The sequence below is a fragment of the Mobula birostris genome, chromosome 21, assembly GCF_030028105.1.
Source record: "Mobula birostris isolate sMobBir1 chromosome 21, sMobBir1.hap1, whole genome shotgun sequence".
Taxonomy (NCBI): Eukaryota; Metazoa; Chordata; class Chondrichthyes; order Myliobatiformes; family Myliobatidae; genus Mobula; species Mobula birostris.
The window spans coordinates 16,180,410-16,203,642 of NC_092390.1; the positions used below are offsets into that span (position 1 = coordinate 16,180,410).

General features: G+C 41.8%; 1 protein-coding gene across 4 annotated transcripts in view; it reads left to right on the forward strand.

The window, feature by feature from the left end:
- Positions 1–282: 282 nt before the first annotated feature.
- oga (O-GlcNAcase) overlaps positions 283–23,233 on the forward strand; it is a 50,729-nt gene continuing 27,778 nt past the window's right edge. For 2 of the 4 annotated variants that reach the window (XM_072239041.1, XM_072239042.1), the window contains exons 1-9: positions 284–774; positions 9,771–9,822; positions 10,312–10,409; positions 11,811–11,941; positions 16,249–16,420; positions 17,831–17,929; positions 18,546–18,830; positions 19,295–19,453; positions 20,911–21,527. In XM_072239041.1, the coding sequence (XP_072095142.1) occupies positions 501–774; positions 9,771–9,822; positions 10,312–10,409; positions 11,811–11,941; positions 16,249–16,420; positions 17,831–17,929; positions 18,546–18,830; positions 19,295–19,453; positions 20,911–21,527 (1,887 nt within the window). In that variant the 5' untranslated portion in view covers positions 284–500. Of the gene's footprint in view, positions 775–970; positions 1,161–9,770; positions 9,823–10,311; positions 10,410–11,810; positions 11,942–16,248; positions 16,421–17,830; positions 17,930–18,545; positions 18,831–19,294; positions 19,454–20,910; positions 21,528–23,233 lie in introns of those variants that run through there. The other 2 variants (XM_072239045.1, XM_072239043.1) reach the window with 2 other exon arrangements.

Consider the following 23,233-nt stretch of genomic DNA (forward strand, 5'->3'; position numbering starts at 1 on the left):
CAAAGGATGCCACTGCGCATGCGGACTGCCCTAGGAAGGGACGGGCTTCGGTTCTACGCATGCGCACTGCTGAAGGGGTAGCTTCGCGTCCGCGCTGCGCCTGCAGAAGGAAGAGTCGCCGTCGATAACGCGCATGCGGAGTGCTGAGGAGGCGGGGCGAAATGCGGACGCTTGCATGCGGATGGGATGGGAGCCCGTGACGAAGATGCGGCTGCGCATGCGCTCCGGGTGGAGGGGAAGCGGGTGATGGGTGGTAGTTGTCAGTGCGCATGCGGAGGGGCGGGCCAGCTATCCCAGAGTGCTTCTGTAGACAACAAGGGACGGAAGCTAGTGATCGCTTGCTTGTCCTGAGGAGAAAATAAAAGACGCCTTTTATTTAAAAAATAATTTCCTGCTCTGTAAATAAGGAGGGTTGACGAACGGCAGACTTTTGGGATTCGGCTGTTGTACTTAAGGTTCGGGCGACGAGCGTCGCGGTGGTGTCCGGTCCTCCGGTCACCATGGTACAGACGGACAAAGTACCCAGCGGGCCGCAGGAGAACGGCGGCGCCGGAGGTGACTGTTCACCGCCCGCCCAGCTCAGTCCTACCCCCGCCCCTGCTGAGCCCAGTCTCCCCATCCCGCCACCCGGCGACACGCCGGCCGCCGCCTCCGCCGAGCCCGGTGCCGCTCCCGACCCGACCATCGGCAACGGCACACTCGATAATCGTCCTCCGCCCCAGCGGCCGGAGCCTCCCGGAGGCAAGAGGAAGTTCCTCTGCGGTGTCGTGGAAGGTAAATGGTTAAATTGCCATGCAGCTGTTCTTTGTGGATTATAACCACGTCATTGCCTTGAGTAAGTGATGCACCTTGTAGATGCGTCGCGGTTCATTTCTTGGTGTCGAAGCTGCAGCTTTTTTTTGTCTGGCCCCTTCCTGCCGCTGTTGGGGGAGGGGCGGTATGACTGTGATGTCACAATCTTCCACGGCTCTTTCTCCCCGTCCCAGTCCTGTGAAGACCAGGGCATTTCGCAGCACGGGGGAGGGGGCACCTCGGCGGGCAGGGTGGTACTAGTTACTGGGTCGTCCGGCTTGTCTTTCAGAGTCTGTGAGCTGCTGTCTCTCTGGAGGCATGGATCCAATTGGAACATTTAACTCTCGCTGTGTCTTTTTAATATGGAGGTGAGGAATTTTTTTTTAGCGTTGTAGGTCACATTTAGAGTTCTCCAATCTGGAGAACGGTGGGGGTTATGGGGAGCTGGTGGGGGGGGGGTCAGCATCAACTTCACTGTCAACTTCAGAGTTAAGTGGATTTACAGTTGATTCATTATTTTATGTAAATCCGGAGGTGAACGCCAGCGCTGATAATTTGATCATTAAAATGTTGAGTGGGTCTTGTTTTGAAAGGTTGCTTTTCATGCTAAGGAATTGTGTATATGAGCCCGTATTGTGTAACTCTCCCAAATAATGGCCGAACAATGTATGTTCGTTCCGTGGAGGGCAATAGGTGCAGTCCTTCACAATGGCAATCAGTTTAATGTTAAGTCCACGCCAACTTGACTCTTCATAGCTTGCTATTTACATAGCTGAGGAATAAAGGTCACAATTAGGCTGACAGCTTCCAGAGCACGTGCATTATTTTCTTCCATAATACCACCATTGAGCAAATGTTTGGTTCATAAGTCATGTGCTAGTTGGTGTTTTAAAAATGTTAATATTTTAGGTTTTAAACTCAGATGTTGGGGGGGGGGGAGTGCCTTTACTGACTTTGAGAATTCAGCTAATTATAGAACCTGAATTGAGACACGAGTAATTATAAGGCATTATGCACAGATTGGATTTCCTCTTTTTCAGGGTGTTCTCTTGGTTCACAGGCAGACATTTTGTTTCAAGTTCTCTTGTTGTGACGACATGAAGTTGTGCTCCAGTAATGATGAAAATAGACGACACAAAATGTCTGCTGTGAAATTGCTTTAAAACACTCAAACTCGCTTGAGCTGACCTAATTTTAGTAAGATCTGGGTATCTCCTTATTAATGTATATTTATCAAAAATATGGGAGTACGTTATAAGATTTCAACATATTATCCTTTTATTGTTTCAAAGATTGGTTGCATAATATTCTCACTGTGTCCAAGGCTAGATCGTGAGTTGAAATAGGCTTGTAAGATTGCTGAGTTTTTAGTTAGCTGGAGGACTAATCATGGTTATTCTGTTTCATTGACTTTTGCCTCAAATTGCAAACCAACTTAAAAGGTGATTATAATGTAAAGTAATTTTTTTAAATCCTCTATCTGTTCACTGCTTTGTCTGCTGTTATTAAATGTGGGATTGTTGTCTGCTCACTTCATATCCTTTCAGGTCTGCAAGGCTACTTTTGAGCTTTTGATGTGTTATACAGCTACTTCACACAAAAATGATCATTTGTAATTCTCTGTTTGGCATGTAGCCTGATACTGTTAATTGTGATTTTTGGCCACAGGTTTACTCGTTTTGTTACTCTGATCTTTGCCCAGTTCAGTCCTTTGCTCTGGACCTTTCATCCTAAATCATTTTTTCTCCCTTGAACCATAGTGTTGTCTATTTGCTCCATAAATGTTGTCAGACTTGCTGAGTTTTTCCAGCATCTGCAGAATCTATCTTGTTTGTAATTAGAGATTTATTTTATTATCTTCAATGGTGTACCCTTGTTGCCCAAAGCCACCTACTACTGATCATGAATGTATTGAAGAATAGTTAACTGTGGGTTAAAACAACTCCGATGTCTCCATAAGGTGAAGTTAGTCAAATTGGATTTGCTGGCTAATTTGGTGAAAATGTGATGAGTGACCTACAACATAGAGAATGGTGGTAGGTATTAAATGAGTGAGTTTAATATATCGAGATGGTGCTATCGGATTTGCAGTGTATTAGGACCTGAGTTAATTGAAATGACCAGAGCGCTGTCCAAAGTTGTTAAGGCCAAATCCTTTATCGGACCTCCCAATCAGTTTATGAATGGTGATTGTGGTAATCATTATATTCAGCGATATACAGCACAGAAACAGGCCTTTTACCCCAACAAACGCATATGGATCAAGTGGTGGAATTGAGCTAGTCCTATTTGTATTCAGTGAGTTGAAATATTAAACTGAAATGTTGAATACTTCGTTTCTGACTTTTGTGCTACTGTGCTGCTTTAAATGAGAATGCACTCAAGATGTAATCTCACTGACTGCTAACTGTACAATGAGTTCTTAACTGTGAAAGGTCTGTTAAATTTCATTAAATTTTATTCTGTTGGGGAACAGTGGTAATTTGGATGTTAACAGGCTGCAACAGAATGATTCTCCATCTGGCCATTTTGCCTGCTATGAGCTAATCCTTGTGCTGAAACACCCACTGCACCAAGCTGCTTTCACCAGGTCTCTTAATATATCCATTTGACTCTGTTATTTTAAAGCCTTTGTGTAAAATTGAGCATTGTTTATGTTGTGGTTTTGATTATTTGCAAAGTGATAGAAATAATGCTGTCTTTCTCCTCCTGGAGTTAGTGAATTGAACTTGCTGACACAGTATTACCAATGCCAATGGAATCTGCCTAAACTATTACAGTCTATCCTGCAACAGCTGGCAGCCTGCTGTTGGTTCACTGCCACGTTCCTTTTTCACTTTAAGAATCAAGATTTATCCTTTTGTCTTCCTTGCAGGCCTACTTGTGAATTATATTCTCCGTGGTTGTACAAAAGGAAGTGGGGGTGGGAGAATGAATGTGTTATCTGCATACTTTAATTTGTCAAATTAGTCCAGTCAATTTCATTCAAGTGTTACTCACTAAACCTGGTCATTGATATTGCAGGATTAAAAACAGCTGTAGACAGTTCTTTGTGGTTGTCCATGCAACTGATGCCTTTCAGTTTAGAAAGAAAAATGCACAAACTGCATTTGCAAGCTAATGTTTTGGCAGTGTTGCCTAATTGGTGGGAGTGTTGGACAGCAGTGATTTAGGTCATTATTGGGTGAATGCACCATTTTAAAATTATTAGTGCTATTCCTGGCTCCTAAACCTCTGCACAATTGCATGGAGGTGATCTGGGCTTTTTATTCGTTGTCTTATTGCTATTAAGTAGGAGAGAATGCAGGATACTTGATGTGTCCTTGTGCATGGGAGTACAATTGCTTTAGGGCACAATTTTGGAGGTGGAATGGCCTGATTATTCAACATGATGTTCTCCTAGACAATCAGTTCCCTTTGGGATTATTGTGACAGCTGTTCTCTAATAAACTTAGGCACTCACATGCACAACATTTTTGTCTCCAGTCTATCCCGTGTATATTCCAAATCAACTGCTTGGGTTATCTGGCTGGACTGTTTTCTTCAGACCTAACCTTTCTGGAATGTGTTTTCCAATCTTCACTCATTCTCAGTTTTGCTTTGTTGCAGATGGTTTGGGAAAACAATGTGAATAAATTGTCCATTCACTTTTCTTGGTTTCCTCATTGTTCCTTGTATTTGATAACTTGGACCTTTCCTGTGTTGCTGTATGTGTGGGAGCATCTGAGTGATTCTTGAAAGTACTCGGGTGTTTCGTGTTATGGTTAATTGAAATACAGATGACTAGCATTGCTTTGTTACCCATTCATTAAGGTAAGGTTTGTATTAAACCTTCAGAAACAAGATGTATATCAGAAAAGGCAAAAACAAATCTTTTTTTTAAAAAAAGTGGCAAACTGCAGTTAATTAGGGAACCCTCTTGGTTTGGCAAATGTTGCACTTAATGAAATGAATCAGGATAGTCTTTGAACTTTCCTCACGTCATTGGTTTCAGGGTCACAGTTTAGTTTTATTTAGACTCACCAGAAATGTGAGTTTGGACAGGAAACAACTGCCACAGGCGGTCTAAATGTAGGAAAGAAGTTCATTACAGAGCACATTGACCATGGCTGATATTTTTTGCATTTTGACCATCAACTACTATGTAAACTTGTAACAGTGCAATATGGTAACACTCTCAAAGCGCTGGAGGACGAAGGGTTCCGGCCCAAAACGTTGATTGTTCGTTTCCACGGATGCTGCCCGACCTGCTGAGTTCCTCCAGCATTTTGTGAGTGTTGCTTTGACCCCAGCATCTGCAGGGTATTTTGTGAATGCAATATGGTATTGTGTAGTACGAGGAATTAGGTTTGGTTTGATATGAGTGAATACACATTAGAAAAAGCTAATTTGCTATGTATTGCACTTGATTCTGAGTTTGCTAATAAGCCAACTGCTCAACGTATGGCTGTCAATGAAGCATACAAGTATCTAAATACAAAAATATTTCTAATATAGATTGAGTTCCCCTTATCCGAGATTTGAAATTTTTTGGGTGCTGAGCTGACACCTCTAATGGAAAAATTCCACAAGGTGCTGGGAAGGTTCCCAGGTGATGTACATGTCCCTGCACACTGTAGACAATTCTGAGAAATGATCTGTTGCTGCCAGCTTGTTTTCAGCAAGTGTCATATCCAGACCTTGCATTACTCAGTGATTACCGTGTGGTTTGTGCTTACTGTCTCAAACACAAAATTAAATAAGTTATAAAACTACCTTCAGATTAAATGTAATATAAAAGGGTTTTGTGTTTATACTTGGGTCTCATCCCTAAGGTATCTCATTATATAGATGCAAGTATTCCAAAATATGAAATCTGTGGACACTTTTCTCCCCAAGCATTTTGTATCCTTTTTTCCTCCACCCCATGCCAAAGTAGAAGGATGCTAATTATCTTTTAAATATGGGGTTCCCAATTTTTTTAAATGCCATAGACCTCTACTATTGACAAGAGGGATTAGTGGACACCTGGTTGGGAACCTCTTGTTTTAAATGGATGTCTTATGACTAAGATTTCTGAAATATCTCCCTCTGTGGCAAAACAATAGCACTACTTCAAGGCTTCAATTTAATGTATTTTTAATTTCCTAGGGGCAATAAAGGATAATAGTGTTTGCGTGGTATAATTTGCAGGAAACTTTGCCTAATTTTAACCTATTCCTATTTATGGTCAAGGTCAAAACATAAATTGGGGCTGATTATTGGTGTTGATGTGGCGGTGTTGCTGTGAGATCATTGGTTCTTGGGTTGTCAGGGCAACAATTGTTCTGCATCAAGGGATCCACTGACAGCTGTTTGTGTAACTGGGTAGTGTAGTCTGAGTTTAAAGCAGTGTGAGACCTGCACACTAAGCATTCTTAGAAACTGCATTTTTGAGTGATGTGTTGTAGCTGAATGCATGGACACTCAAATGGGGCGATGTACATTTAGATATAGTAGATGAGCACAATTGTAAGATTGAGATGTGCACGTTGCCCTCAGCACATCCTTGCCTTCCACTGTTTTCGGTGTACATGTGGTCAGTGAAATGTTGATTAATGAATTGGACATAGTAAGACATGAGAAAATTTGATGAGATTAGATAAAGGAAGAATGAGGTATTTTTGCTGTCTTTTTGCATGAATTTTTTTGTAATTTATAGTGCATTTTATGTATTGTACTGCTGCAAAGCAGTGAATTTCATGGCATATCTGTAATAATAAACTTGATTCTGAGGCTTAGTGAAGCAAAGATATGGGGTAGATCAAGGTTTCAGCTCTGTATGAACCAGTGTAGGAGGTAGAGGTAATGGATGAAAATAGATTTACTTGAAGTTGAGATGGTATCAGCAGCAGAGCTGTTTAAATTATTCTCCAGTTGAGCAGTGATTTGAACAGTCCCATTACTGCATGTAGTGAACTAATTTGTAAATTTTCATTTCAGCATTTTCTTTCAATCCAGTCTTTCATTTCCTTATGTCTGGTCCAATGATTTTATAAAGAACTTTTGAACCAAGTTGATTATTTTCCATATGCAAAATCGCTACCATCAGACTGTAATTAGGAGTCAGCAGATGCTGTGACATATAGATAATATAAATCTCCATGTTTTTCTTTTGTGTCAGAATAAAATCTGCTTTCCTAATGCAGGGGTCCCGAACCTTTTTCGCACTGCGGACCAGTTTCATATTGACAATATTCTTGCGGACCGGCCGACTGTTGGGGGGGGGGTAGGGTTGCCAACGGACAAGAGTAGCAGTCAAATACGTTGGATTTACCCCCGAGAAAGACTACAATGGCCATGAAGCCTTGCGCAGGCACCATTGCGCATGCGTGTACGTGCCCATTTTTTCTACAAATCATTTTTGGCGATTCTGTTGGGGGGGATGTTAATCACGAACGCAATATAGGTGATAAGTGGCTAATACACTCAATTTCGTTTCTAAGAGGGTTTATCTAGCGAATTTAAAATTAAACACAGCGCATATTTTCCTCGCATGAATATAGCGATAAGTCAATTATTAGGGGAGCTTGAAGTAAGTGTTGAATGAACTTCCAGTAGAAGTGGTAGAGGCAGGTTCGGTATTATCATTTAAAGAAAAATTGGATAGGTATATGGACAGGAAAGGAATGGAGGGTTATGGGCTGAGTGCAGGTCGGTGGGACTAGGTGAAAGTAGCGTTCGGCACGGACTAGAAGGGCAGAGATTGCCTATTTCCGTGCTGTAATTGTTATATGGTTATATAAGTCAATAGCATCATAACATTTTAAGTGATGTTTGGATATTAAACACACAGCACATATTTTCCCTGTATGAACATATAAAATCATTGCAACACACCAATATCACTGAACCAGTGGGAGCCCTGGCCTCGTTTTCCTGCAACAAGACGGTCCCATCGAGGGGTGATGGGAGACATCGATACTCGAAGGAGGTTCCTTATGTCCAGTCCATTCCGCAATTTAGTTTTCGTTGCATTCATTGCAGAGATATGTTGGAAATGGGAGCAATGTTTTCAGTTCTTTCGTGGCTATCTCCGGATATTCAGCCTTGATTTTGATCCAGAATGCCGGCAGAGATGTTATGTCAAGCATACTTTTCAGCCCACCATCATTTGCAAACTCGAGGAGTTGATCTTCCCGCGCTGACATGGATGACGTGTGCGTAATGACCTCGCGTGCGTTCAAGTTGAACAGTGGGCATGACAGGGAATGAGGAAAGGTGCAGCTGACTCCTAACGCCAAACGATATCGTTTCCTCGTGGCCTGGTAGCGCATACTTTGCGGCCCGGTGGTTGGGGACCGCTGTCCTAATGTATACCATTATTTCTGTGCTTTTGGGTCCTTATAAGTCCATTTCCTGAGCTGGACTTGAATTTGGTGACTTGACCACCTTGCAATATCCTAAGGCCCTTGGTTAAGGCTAACTGCAATGAACAAAATATTTGAGGCCAAAAATAAATCCACTCTTCAAAAGCAATCTTTAGAAAGACCTCAGTGAGCATGTTTGGTTGCAACGGAGGCTCAGAGCTGCATAGAAAGGGTGCAAATTAGGTCCCAAGACTGGGCTTGGTTTGCAACTGTCAGTATCCTGAGTACCTACACTATTTTGTATGGGGCAGCACAGTATTGTAGTGGTTAGCACAATGCTTTACAGTAACGGTTCATTTCCTGCCACTATCTATAAGGAGTTTGTACGTTGTCCCCTTGACAGTGTGGGTTTCGTCCCACAGTCCAAAGATATACTGGTTGGCAGGTTAATTGGTCATTGTGCTGTGTACACACATCTATTGATGCTTCTGGACACGCCTTCAATGATGTTCCTGGAATCATCGGGTGTTTTGGGTCTTTCAACATCATACACCCTCCAGGTGACCCAGCTGGGGCTGATTGGACTAGCTACTTATGACTCCATGGCTCCCCTCTTTTGAGCCACAGCCATCTTGAGGCCCTCTCTGCCGCATCCGTGGTACTGCGGATGGCTCTCCTCTTCCTCGATGCCCAAAATGCTGAAGGCTCTAACTAAAGAACAGGCTATGAATCCCCTACAACCAACCTCCACTGGGAACAATAATTGTTGTCATGGCTTGCAGCTTCCTATCAACCCCTCCCTTCGTCGTTGCCTCCAGAATTTGGTTAACATCTTCATCAAACTGCTTCCACAGTGAAGTCATGTTAGCTGCAGGTCATTTGATCCGCCTCCTTTTAGACTTCATGTTCGAGGGATTAGTTTGCAACACTTGGAGTTTCCGGGCACTATGGGTAATTTATTGTCCCGTGATAAATCGAGGATTAAATTGGGTGTCACAGGCTGGTGCCACTGGAAGGGTCTGTTCCATGCTGCATTGCAATGAATAAAAATATCAATCAATTTTCTTTGAGTAACATCAAGTTAACTTTGTTCTGAAATATCAGTGTAGCATTTGTGAATGTGCTGATAATCCAGTGATCTTGGGTGACAACACTGAATTTAAATCTCACTGTGGCAATCGGTAATCTGGAAATTAAAAAAGGGTTGAGTAATAACAAATGAAAGGCCATCTGCTTGACGTGCTACTTGTCCCCATGTTGCCAGTCTAGCTGACTTCTAGCCCCTAAAAATAGAGCACTACAGCACAGAAACAAGCCATTTGGTCCCTCCAGCTGAATAATTCTGTCTGATCCTACAGGCCTGATCTGGGTTACAGACCTCTGTAAACCTCCCATCCATGTACTTTACAAGCTTCTCTTTACTGTTGCAAATGGCCTCACAGTCCTCTTGCAATTCCATGGTGGCCAGCAATAGATGTTGTCTTTGCACAGGTCCGTAGTCAGGATTGAGTCTAGTATAGAGTTGTAGTTCTGCTTTTATATTCTGTTTAATAAAATATAAAACTATTCAAATGCCATCAAATTTTTCAGGCAGCTATGTGAAATCTGATCCATATGAAGTATTTGAATTGGGTTTTCCTGATTTCCTAGGTTTTTATGGGCGCCCATGGAGCATGGAACAGAGAAAGGAGCTGTTCAGAAGGTAAGCTTCATTATCTATCTTAAGTTGTTCTTTGAAGTTAACCTGACTTTTTAATTCTGCAGTCTCATGACTGTTTATAAACAAAACCTGAACTTCAGCTAAGTCCCCCAACAAAGGAATTGCCACTTTTTAAATAAAACATCCATTTAATTCATTAATCATATCGAGAAGTAACCTACACCTGTCTGTAAATCAAGCTAATTCTGAAGCGTTTGTCTTTAACCTACCTAAATAATCATTCGCAGTGATAACTTTCCTGAGAGAATTTTAATCTCAACCCATTTTTTTTTTTTGGCTTGCAGTGTTGCATGTTTAATAGTTAGTTGTATGTGGTCTGCTCTAAGCTGCCTCCTCAGAGGCTGATTAGCTCTTTTCTCTTCTAAATCCAGTTATCTGAGCTGGTGTTCTGGTTTTAAGCTGAATCTTCAGCATTTCAGATATGCAATGAGGAGACTTGATTTGCATCTTTATTGTTACATTATTCAACAGAATGCGCAAGTGGGGATTGAACACGTATCTATATGCACCAAAGGATGACTATAAGCACAGAATGTTCTGGCGGGAGATGTACTCTGTTGAAGAAGCAGGTGAGTTTCAGTTCCATTTCTCCTTTCAGTTTGTTGTACAGTTTATCCTGCATATGAGTTTCCTCTTATCAGTAGTTCACGGTCATGAGAAGCAGGAGGCTGTGTTGTGGCTTGTGCATTTGCTGTCATTGTTATGTCTGTCGTCTTGCTCTGCTATTCCCACTCACTTTCCATATTCTTTGATTCCCTTTGTGTCCTAAAGTTTGTGTACCTCTGTCTTCAATTTTGTCATTTGCGGTTGATAATTTAGACGGGCAGTCTTGCAAGTAGCTTTTAAAGTTCTCAAGTGCTCATTTGATCATACGGTATCCATTGGAAAAAATTCTACTTAGTCCATCTCCTCTATCTATTCTCTCATACTGCACTGTAAACGTTTAAACCTTCTTGTAATGCTGTTTACATCGTAAATACATGCTGTTATCCACATTTTATTCCATATTCGCACATCCAGCTTTATTTTTACAATTTTTAAAGATAATTTTTGAATGTTAGTTTTAGTTGCATGTGGTACCAACACAACAGCAAATTTCTAATAGATGAAAATGTATGGTGAATAATATTGATCCTGCAGTAATAGCTTGGGTGATATGTTTTCTCTAGTTATTGACCTTTAATCACAGCTAGGAAACTGTTTTCCCCCCAAGTTTTGAAGGTCACTGTTTGCAAACTTGATTTCCCTTTTCACAAATGTTGCTTGACCTCACTGTTTCCAGCAATCTATTTTAGAGAAATGTTGAATTGCAGTGTGGATTTTGATCAGAGTTCATTACTCCTTTCTGTTCTGTTTGTTACTGTAGGTTGTGGTTGTGACAAAGTAAGTTTCTAGAAAGCAAATGGATTGATGTTTAAAACTGTTATTCATCTTTTTGGGCAGCAGAAGGTAAATTTGGCCGTTAAAATCTGTTCTTTTGTTATACTGAGGATTAGTTCTGTACTAGGTTGGGGATAAAACTCAGCTTGGCCTTGCCTGCTTTGGTTGTCAGTGTCTGAGCCTATGGCCATCAATTGAAACAGCATTGCTGTCCTCGATGGGTGAAAACTCAGTGACTCCAACAGATTGACTAGTTTAAGTATTCATTTGCAGATGCCTAGGTAATGCCCTCCTATTGGTTTTAGTAATATTGTTAAATACATGTAGTTGGGAATCCATCAAAACAATCTAGCTGTAAATGTTACAGTTGTGGCTGTTTCCTTTGGGGAGAGCTGCTATAATTGTATGAATTGTATGGTCTTCTATCCTGGGAAGATGTAGCTGGCTCTACTCATTTGTCTTGTCAATGTTACTTTGTACTACAGTAGGCTAATCTAGCCAGCGGGTCAGTCTTGAGAATTGGCTGTTCCTTGCTCCTTGGGTGATATATTTTTTGCTGTATCCATCCCAAATGTTTTTTTCTGTTCCAGAACAATTGATGCAGTTAATCACTTCAGCAAAAGAGCACAATATTGAGTTTGTTTATGCTATATCACCTGGATTGGATATCACGTTCTCAAATCAGAAGGAGGTTGCAACTCTTAAGCGCAAATTGGATCAGGTTGGTGTTGCTGAGGTTTTTTCTAAGTTCTAAATTTATTTGATATGTTTTAAGTGCAAGCCATCCTAAGTAAATCTATGCAATGCACCCAAAGTGCTGGAGGGATTCAGCAGGTCAGGCAGCACCTATGGGAAAGAGTAAACAGTCGACATTTCAGCCAACACCTTTCATCAGGATGGGACAAAAAGGATGAGATGCCGAGCAGGACATTGCGCTAGGGGAGGAAGTAATACAAGGTAGGTGATGGGTGGAACTGGGTGAGGGATGAAATCCAGAGCTGGGAAAGTAGATCATAAGACAGGAGCAGCATTAGGCTATTCACCCCATGGAGTCTTTTAAACCATTCCATCACGGCTGATCCTGGATTCCACTCATCCCCATATATCTGCCGTCGCCATATTCTTTGATGCCCTGACCAATCAGGAGACTATCAACTTCTGCTTTAACTATACCCACGGACTTGGCCTCCACTGCAATTTGTGGCAGAACATTCATTCCACTATGCTCTGGCTTTTAAAAAAAAAAAAAAAATCCTCCTCACCTCTGTTCTAAAAGGTCCCCCCTCAGTTTTGAGGCTGTACCCTCTAGTCTGGATACCCCCAGCAGAAGAAACGTCCTCTCAACCCGCATCTCATCTATCCTCTATCTAGTCTTTTCAGCATTAAGTAGGTTTCAGTGAGATTTCCGTGCAACCCCCTGCATTCTTCAAAATTCCAATGAGTCCATGCTCAAAGGTGCCAAATGCTCCTCATGTTAACCCTTTCATTCCCAGAATCATTCTCGTGAACCTCCTGGACACACTCCAATGACAAGACTGTTGATAATACTTCAGTGTGGCCTGACTAGTGTCTTATGAAGGCTCTGCATTATATTTTATGTTTTATTCAAGTGCCAACAATGTATTTGCCTCCTTTACCACGAACTCAACCTGTAAATTAACCTTCTGGGAGTCTTGCATGAGGACTTCTAAGTCCCTTGACACCTTTGATTTTTGAACCTTCTCCCCATTTAGATAATAGTCTGCACTATTGTTCCTTTTACCAAAATGAATTATCATACATTTCCCAACACTGTATTCCATTTGCCACTTCTTTGCCCATTCTCCTGCTGCAATTGCATCACTTCCTCAGTACTACCTACCCTTCCACCTATCTTCGTATCATCTGCAAACTTTGCCACAAAACCGTCAATTCCGTTATCCAAATCATTGACAAACAATGTGAAAAGTAGCCCAATACTGACCCCTGAGGAACACCACTAGTCACCGGCAGCCAACTAGAAAAGACCCCTTTTATTCCCACTCACTGCCTCCTGCCTCTCAGGCATTCCGCTGTCCATGCCAGTATTTTACCTGTAACACCATTAGATTTGATCTTGTTAAGCAGCATCGTGTGTTACCTTATTAAACGCCTTCTGAAAATCCAAGTAAATGACATCCACTGCCTCTCCTTTGTCCACCCTGCTTGTTACTTCCTCAAAGAACTCTTAACTGATTTGTCAGGCAAGATTTGCTTTTACAGAAGGCATGCTGACTCTGACTTACTTTATCATTAGTCTCCAAGTACCCTGAAACATCATCCTTAATAGACTCTGACACTCCCAAGCAGTGGAGTTATATTTACAATTTTCCAGTCCTCTGGGATCATGCCAGAATCAAATGATTGTTGAAAGATCATAACCAATGCATCCGTTACCTCTTCAGCTACCTCTCAGGACTCTGGGATGTAGTCCATCTGGTCCAGGTGACTTATCCAACTTAGGATCTTTGAGTTTGCCGAGCACTATGGCATTCACTCCTGCTCCCTGACGATCGTGGACCTCTGGCTCACTGTTAGTGTCTTCCACAGTGAAGACAGATGCAAAGTACCCCTTAAGTTGATCTGCCATTTCCTTGTCTCCCATTATTACCACATCATCATTTTAGTGGTCCAACATCAACACTGTTCTCCCTTTTACTCTTCATATTAAAGAAAAATCCTGCTTTATATTATTGGCTAGTTTGCCCTTGCATTTTGTCTTTTCCCTTGTAGCTTTTTTTCAGTTACCTTTTGTTGGATTTTAAAAGCTTCCTAATAATACAAATTTCCACTCAGGTTTGTTACATCATATACCCTTTCCTTGGCTCTTGTGCAGTCCTTAGCCTCCCTTGTCAATGTTGGTTGCCTACCCCTGGCATTTGAGAACAACTACTTCTGTGGGACATATCTATCCTGCACCTTGTGAAGTATTCCCAGAAACTTCAGCTGCCTCTGCTGTCACCCCCAGCAGTATCCTCCTCCAATCCACCTAGGCAAGCTCCTCTCTCATGCCTCTGTAATTCTCTTTATTCCATAGTGATACCGATATGTGTGACTTGTGCTTCTCCCTCAAGTTGCAGTATAAATTCAATCATATTATGTACCCTGGGGAGTTATTACACAACGCCCAATCTAAGATAGCCTTTGATTGAAAGAGATAAAGGGCTGGAGAAGAGGGAATCTAATAGAAGACAAGACCATGGAAAGGACTAGGAGCACCAGCAGATGGTGATGGGCAGGTAGGGAGCTGGGAGGGGGAAATGGAAATAGTGTAGGGGAAGGGGCCAATCACTGGTAGTTCAAGACATCGGTATTCATGTCATCAGGTTGGAGGATACCCAAATGGAATATACAGTACCTATAAAAAGTATTCTACTGCCTCTCTCCTTCCACCCCCTGAATTTTTCATGTTTTATTTAACTACTTTCAATTACAGTAGTTTTAATTTGGCTATTTTGGCACAGATCAACAGAAAGACTCATGTCAAAATGGAAATAGATCTCTACAAAGTGACCTAAATTAACTACAAATATAACACAAAATAATTAATTGCTTAAGTATTTGCCCCCATCAAGTCAGTATTTAGAAGATGCATCTTTGGCAGCAGTTACAGCTTTGAGACTGTGTGGATAGGTCTCTATCAGCTTTGGACATTTGGGCACGGAAATTTCTCCCCGTTCTTTACAAAACTGTTCAAGCTCTGTCAGATTGCAAGGTGATTGTGGGTGAACAGCCCTTTTCAAGTCCAGCACAAATTTTCAATTGCTTTGAGGTCTGGACTCTGACTTGGCCACTCCAGGATAATAAATTTGTTTTTAAGCCATTCTTGTGTAGCTTTGGCTTTATGCTTGGGGGTATTGTCTTGTCTCCCACGTTGCAATTCTCCTGTAGATTGCGTCATATTTTCCTCCAGGATTTCCCTATATTTAGCTGTATTCAATTTACCCTCTACCTTCATAAGCCTTCCAGGGCCTACTGCAGTGAAGCATCCCCACAGCGTGCCATGCTTCACAGTAGGGATGGTGTGGTTTTGATGTGGGTGTTTGGCGTATGGTAGGCATAGTGTTTGGTTTGATGGCCAAAAAGCCTAATTTTGGATTCATCAGACCATAGAGCCTTCTTCCAGCTGAATTCAGAGTCTTCCACATGCCTTCTGGCAAACTCCAACCGGGATCCATCTCCTGTATTGCTTTCAATAACCTTTTTGCAGAGTTGCTTGGGGTGTTCTTTTGTCTTCATGGTGTATTTTTTTGCCAGGATACTGACTCATCAGCAGTTGGACCTACCAGATGCAGGTGTATTTTTACTGCAATCTGTTGTAATGCCATGACTGCACACAGTGATCTCCACTTAACTAATTATGTGACTTCTCAAACCAATTGGCTGCATGAGTGATGATTTGGTGCCTCATATTAAGGGGGGGGAGGTAAATACTTGTGAAATCAATCACTTTGTTTTATATTTCTAATAAATTTAGAGAACTGTACAGATCTGTTTTCACTTTGACAAGTTTTCTTCTGTTGATCAGTGTCAAAATAGTTAAATCTACTGTGACTCAATGTTGTAAACCATGAAAACGTCCAAGGAGGGTGAATGATTTTTATAGGCACTGTAAGGTGTTGCTCCTCCAACCTGAGTGTGGCCCAATCATGACAGTAGAGGGCGCCATGGAATGACATGACAGAATAGGATGAATGTAGATTGGGTGACCGGTTCACTGAGGTAAGCATCCCTGCTATAAATAAAGAACTGCAAAGTGGGATCTCCTGGTGGCCACCAATTTCAATTCCACTTCCCACTCCTATCTCAGCCTGTAATGTCGACTGTTTACTCTTCTCCACAGATGCTCAATGGCCAGAGTTCCTCTGGCAGTTTGTGTGTTGCTTGGATTTCCAGGATCTGCAGATTTTCTTGTGTTAAGTAATTCTATCTTGCCTTTCTAGTTAAGGAAAGTGGCTAGGGCTGAAAGTAGTTTTGCTTGCAGTCCTGACTTGCCTTCCTGTTTTTCAGGTGTCACAGTTTGGGTGCAAGTCCTTTGCACTGTTATTTGATGACATTGACCACAATATGTGTCCAGCAGATAAAGAGGTCTTCAGTTCATTTGCACATGCGCAACTTTCTGTTACTAATGAGATCTATCAGTATTTGGGAGAGCCAGAGCACTTTCTGTTCTGTCCAACTGGTGAGTATGCCTTTATAGTCGATGTATCAGTGCAGCCTGGCTGTGGGCTCTGCTGCCAGTGAGTCTGTTATGCTGGTTTCCCTCTTGCATGATAGATGTTTGACTTCAGTCCAAAATCAGAAATGTTGATGGTTCAGAACTGAGTCCTTAGGTTTGCCATGCTGCAGGGACTTCCTCCATTGAGGTATGTCTGCTATTTCCAAACTTTGAGCCACAAATCCAGCTGATGTTCCAGCTGTACAATTGCCAGTGTAAATCTTTGAACTTAATGCGTTACAATTTCCTCCGCTGTCTGTGAGTAGTTTGTCTGTTCTCCACTGGACTGCATACGTTTCCTCTGGGTGCTCTGCTTTCCTTCCACATTCCAAATATGTACGAGTTAGGGTGAGAAAAATCCGCATGTTATGTTGGTGCTGGAAGCATGGCAATATTTGTGGGCTGCCCCCAGCACATTCACAGACCGTGTTGGTCATTGATGCCAATGACACATTTCACTGTTTCGATACACATGATAAATGAAGCTAATCTTTATTTTTAAGAATAACATGTTCTAAAAGTCTTTTTTTGTATTAATGACTTCTCATAAAATTTGAGTTGTGTATAAATGCCTTGTGATGAAAATTTGCTTTCCTGTGTTTTGTTTCACGATCAAATTTGAGCTGTTTCTATACAAGTCAGAAGTGCAGTGAAGTTGCTTCATAGACTTGGTGACAAAAAGGATTCTAGGGCTGATGTCTGAGTTGCTATATACTTCTACAGCTTGTGTAACTGAAGTTACAAGGAAACTTGCTGGAAAAAGGAAGTTTACTGCAGTATACTGTGACCTCAGATGAGACTGTAGCTTAAATGTTCCAAGGTACATCTGGATGGCATCTGGCGTTCTGTTTATAGTCAATTACACAGAATGAAAATGGGCCTTTTGGCCCGACTTGTCCATGCCAACTGTTGCCTAATGTGCTACTCCCATCTGCCCATAGTCCTTAAACCTCTCCCATCAATGCACTTATCTGGATGGCTTTAAAATGTTGCTAATGTGCCCATTTCAGCCATTATTTCTGGTTGCTCATTCCAAATACACACCACCCTTTGTGTGAAGAAGCTTCCCCTCTTAAATTTATGCCCTTTCACTTTCAGTGTCTGTTTCCTGGGTAAAGAACTCTATGCTCCTGATGGTAAATTAGTTGCATCAGGTCACCCTTCAGTATCATATATTCAAGGGAGTATAGTTTAAACAACCTCTCCTTGGAACTCGGGGCTCCCAAGTCTAGACAATGTCCTAGTAAATAATTTCTGCACTTTCTATTTTAATAACTAGAAACATGTTTAGTTTTGCTGCCTGTTAACCACTTAATCATGTATACATAGCGTTAGAAATGGTACTGATTCCTAATTTTTAAAAATCCTATTCAGAATACTGTGGAACTTTTTGCTACCCCAATGTTGCTCAATCTCCATACCTCAGGACTGTTGGAGAAAAACTTCTTCCTGGCATTGATGTATTGTGGACAGGTGAGCTGTGTACTTCAGTATTGTGCTTGTGTATTTTTGATTAATTTCTCTTGCCAGGTAACTGTTATATTTGCTTATGTTACTAGTCTCTTTAGAAGTACTGTATGTTCAAATAGCTCTGTGTTGATATGTCCCTGTCTGTATTGTATGCTTATTTAACAATGTAATGTTCAGAAGGGATGCCAATGAATCTAACCTTTTCATTTCCCCTAATATGGGGCAGCTTTCTGTCAGTTTTGGGCAGCATCTGAGTTACCTGTATGCTACTTGTTTTATAAGGCTGTTCACTATGTGTATTGCTGTTCTAATCCTGTGACAGTTTCGGCTGGCCAGCATGTGTTCTGTAAGCATTCTTAGAAGCTTAGGACTTGATTTTTAGTTACTAAGCCAGGATACAGGGTGAAATCTTGGCTTCTGTTCTTCCTAAACAGAAAATAAATGAAGCCAATTTTGGTTCCCCTCCTACTTTGGATGCCAGTTAAGATTGAATTGAATTCTTAATGTTTTATTCACTACAAAATCATTTGAGACATTGAAATAGTTAAGTGTTTCTTAAATACAAATGATTAATAGAATGAAAAGTGTGAGAAGCTAATTTTTTTTTAATGATCTCTAGGTCCAAAAGTAGTGTCAAAAGATATCTCTGTGGAATCCATCGAGGAAGTCACCAAAATCTTGAAAAGGTCTCCTCTCATCTGGGATAACCTGCACGCCAATGATTACGATCAGAAGCGCCTCTTCCTTGGTCCATACAAGGGGAGGTCAACTGAGCTCATTCCGCGGCTGAAAGGAGTATTGACAAACCCTAACTGTGAATTTGAAGGGAACTTTGTTGCGATTCACACACTAGCTACGTGGTACAAATCCAACATGAATGGTGTGAGGAAGGACGTTGTAATGAGTAAGTAGACGGTATGAAACTTTGACTACATGTGAAGTGTTGTAACTTGTGAATCCATTTCCAACAGAAGTGGGTCACTGCAACAGTGCAATGAAATTTGTTGAGTCAGTTGTGGCCCCAGAAAAGCTGCTCAGAAAGAACTTCATTTGTTTACCACCACCACTTCAGGTACGATGATTTGGACTAAAGACAGCTTCAGATCAACTGTGGGTTCCTTTGTCTGTTGCTGACCTATCCTATCTGGGCCATAGGTTTTGAAGATGTGTTGCACCAGGCAAAACTCCTGTGTCGGCCAAGTACAACTGTTGCTGACCTTGCTGTGGTCTTTCTTCATATCCATGTGTGAAGCTGGGATCGTGCTTTATTGAAACTTTTAATTCTTTGTTAATGCATTTATCTGGGATATTAGTTCATAATATTGATATTGTTTTGGGTGATGCAGTAGTTAATTTTGTTTCCTTCAGCTGACACGGAAGAGAGCACTGTATCCATTCAGATCAAACTTGAAAATGAAGGCAGTGATGAGGAGATAGAGACAGATGTCCTGTACAGTCCTCAAGTGGCTTTGAAGATGGCCATATCAGAATGGATGCAGGAATTTGGAGTGCCACATCAGTATAACTGTAAGCGTTTGAATTTTCCCCAGTAGCCTTTCTTACCGGCAATCCGCTGATGTTTATACTTCCGAAGTTCTGATATTGTCTGCTCTTATCTTTTGCATTGTACATCTATAATGCTTGCCAAGTGATTCTGGCACAAATATTTTTTTGTTTTTGTGACATGGTTATTGCATACATGATTTAAAGGTTAATGAGCGTTGAGAACAAATGTGGATATAGTCACAAGATAAAACATCAGATCAATCTTTGCTAGCCAAAGGTTAATCCCACTTTTCATCTCTTGGTCCATTTCCTTGTAGGCAACCCATAGCTTATCTGTGTGAGAGTTTCTGCTTGCACCATTCTTAAATGCAGTTGTAGATCATCATGAGGCAAGGGATCTGTGGACACTTGCAGTGTACATTTGAAATTTGCTAGCCTACAGCAGATAGAAGATGGAGCATATTCTGCCTGGCGTTTGGTGACAGGTGGTGTTCTGCAGGAAATGTTTTTGGGCCCTTGCTCTTTGTTTGGCTGACTTGGATGAGGAAGTGGAAGAGTAGGTTAGTAAGACTGTAGATGATATGAAGGTTGGTGCTGTGGGTAGTGTAAAAGGTTGCAGGTTACAACAGAACATCGGATGCAGAGCTGGGCTGAGAGGTGGCAGAAGTTGTTCAGTCTGAAGTGATTCACTTTGGAAGATTGAATGTGAAGACAGTGCATGGTTACTGTCAGGATACTTAGTCATGCGGAGTAACAGAGGTCTTGAGGTCCATCAAAGTTGCTGAGGTGGTCAAGAAGGCATATGGTGCATTCGTCTTTGGCAGATGGATGATTGAATTCAAGAGCTGAAACCTGATACCTAATAAAAACCTGATTGACCACACTTGGAATTTTGTGTTCATTTCTGGTTGCCTCATTTATAGGAGGGATGTGGAATCTTTGGAGAGGGAGCAGAGATTTACCAGGATGGTAACTGGATCATAAAATGTCTTGTCTGGAAAGGTTGAGTGTGCTAGGGCATTTCTGTTTCGAGCAAAGGAAGATGAGAGGTGACTTTAGGGCTCCTTTACTCGAGGGAAATACAAGCCCAATGTAACCATCCAGAGTCTCCAATCTAAACGATACCTGGTGCATCTCCTGTGCACTCTCTAACAATCTCATCCTTACTATTGTTTTTGGTGGGCTCTCTCGCTGTTAAATGTGGCTGTGATATCTTGAGTGGTACTTTAACCATCTGAAGCCTATCCGTTAGGTCATTGGTAAATTCTGCTTGATGACACCTTTAATATTTGGAGTGGATGCTTGGTGAGTAAAGTCACAACTAGATTCAGTTGTCCTGCTGCTGTGCTATGATACAGTAACTTCCATTAATTTGGTCTAACACTAAAAAATATAGATGCTAAGTCTCCATTTTTCCTGTGAGCAGTTCATGAATTTTGAGTTGTTCTCTGGTTTAAAGAAGGTGTGTTTGTTTTCAGGCCGAACCATCCCTCACAGTGGTGCAAAGACAAACACAATTGATGTGGGAGGGATTGACAGACCTTGTCTTAACTCCTCTACAACTGTCACCACAGTCTACCAGCAGCCCATCATGAGTCAGGGGAGTCCACTGAGTGGTGAGCCAGCCTTACTGGCCAAGGAAGAGGAGGAGAAGAAACAGCAGTCTGATGAAGAGCCAATGGAGATGGCAGTAGAGAAGCCAGATGAGCAAGAAACCAAAAATGTTAATCAGATCCTCACGGACATTGTTAAGGCCAAAATGTCTGAGGATCTCAAACCTATGGAGATGGACAAAGACAGTATTGCTGAATCGAAGTCTCCTGAGATCTTTATGCAGGAAGACTCAGGAAGTGACATAGCACCAATGCAGACTGATGAACAGACAAACAAAGAGCAGTATATCCCAGGTCCCAATGAAAAGCCACTCTACACTGCTGAAGCTGTGACTTTGGAAGATTTGAACCTCTTGGCTGAGATGTTCTATCTGCCTTACGAGCATGGACCCAAAGCTGTTCAAATGCTGAGGGAATTCCAGTGGCTTCGGGCGAACAGTAGTGTTGTCAGTGTGAACTGTAAAGGAAAAGATGCCGAGAAGGTAAAATATAAGAGCCATTTTATCTATCCCCTCAATGCTCTGGACAGCTGTAGAGAAGGGTTGGGTAATGAGTATAGCTTTTGAATTGACTTATTAAATCTTCTGGGGTGGGGGGGAGGAAAAAAAAAATGTGCCCCAACTTAATGTGCAAGGAGATGGGGCATGTGCAGACACCAGTCAACGTGTCAGTCATACAGCATGAAACAGGCTCTTTGGTTCAAAAGATCTGCAAGAAAATTAATTTTTGGGTAGTATATGATGGCAATTTATGTATTTTGAGAAATTTACCTTGACTATTGAAAAATCTACGCTTAGCAAAAGTTTTCAGTGCTGATCCCTGTGTTCCTCCATTTGGTTTGTCTCCCTCTTTCTCTATTCACGCATCTTTCCAAATGCATTTTAAACACTGATATTAATGGCATCTCTCGTTTATGGCAGCTTCCATATAGTCTCCAACAATCTTTAGGAAGGGAGACATGAAGAGGTAAAGGGCTAAAGAAGAAATCTGATAGGAGTGGACCACGGGAGAAAGGGAAGGAAGAGGGCACCAGAGAGAGGTCTTGGGCAGGTGAGACGAGATGAGTGACCAGATGGGGAATGGAAAAGAGAAGGATGGATTGGTGGGGGGGAGGGGCTAGAAAGTGCCAGAAGTCACCCGGACCAGATGGACTATGCACCATAGTTCTGAAAGAAATAGCTGAATTGATCGTGAAGACATTAATAATGACCTTTCGAGGATCACTAGATTCTAGCATGGTTCTTGAGGACTGGAAAATTGCAAATGTCACTCCATTCTTTAAGGGAGGCTTGCAGAAGAAAGGATGAGAATATAAAGGCAAGGTTGCATTGCTAACTTTATAAGGCATTTGTCAGGCCGCACTTGGAATACTGTGAGCTGCTTTGGGTCTCTCAACTAAGAAAGGATGTGCTGGCATTCGTGAATCCAGAGGTTCATGAGAATGATCCCAGGAATGAAGGGATTAAGATGAGTGTTTGATAGCTGTGAGCCTATACTCCCTGAAGTTTAGAAAAATGAAGGAGTGATCTCCGTACAATCTATTGTATTTTCAAATGTCTGGATAAAGTGGATGTGGAGAGGATGCTTCCCAGAGTGGGAGAGTCTAGGACCAGGGGCCATAGCCTCAGAATTGAGGATCATTCATTTTGAACGGATGAGGAAAAATTTCTTTAGCCAGAGGATGGTGAATCTGGAATTCTTTGCTGCAGATGGTTGTGTAGGCCAAGCCATTGGTTATATTTAACAGAGGTCTTTAGGTTCTTAGGGTGTCAGACCTTGGGAGGAGAAGGCAGAGAATGAGGTTTAGAGGGAAAGTAAATCAGCCATGATGGAAATGGTGAGCGGACTTAGACCAAATTTCCTAATTCTGCTGGTAGGTTTTATGTTCCAAGTTGGGCAAATCTATGTTCGTGCCATCAGGTGCTTCATTCTCCTTCGCTCTCCTCCCCCACCCCCCACCTGTCAGCTTATGCTCCTTCCCTCTTTTGGCTTCTGTCCCAGGTCTGATGAAGGGCCTCAGTCCAAAAGGATTCATTATTTCTCTCCATAGATGCTGTTTTACCTGCTGAGTTCCTGCAGCATTTTCAATTGTGTTCATGATTTCCACCATCTGCAGAATCTTGTGCTTTTTAACAGGTTATCACCACTATTTTGCCTTCTTCCCAAACACTCTGCTGGTCAGACTTCC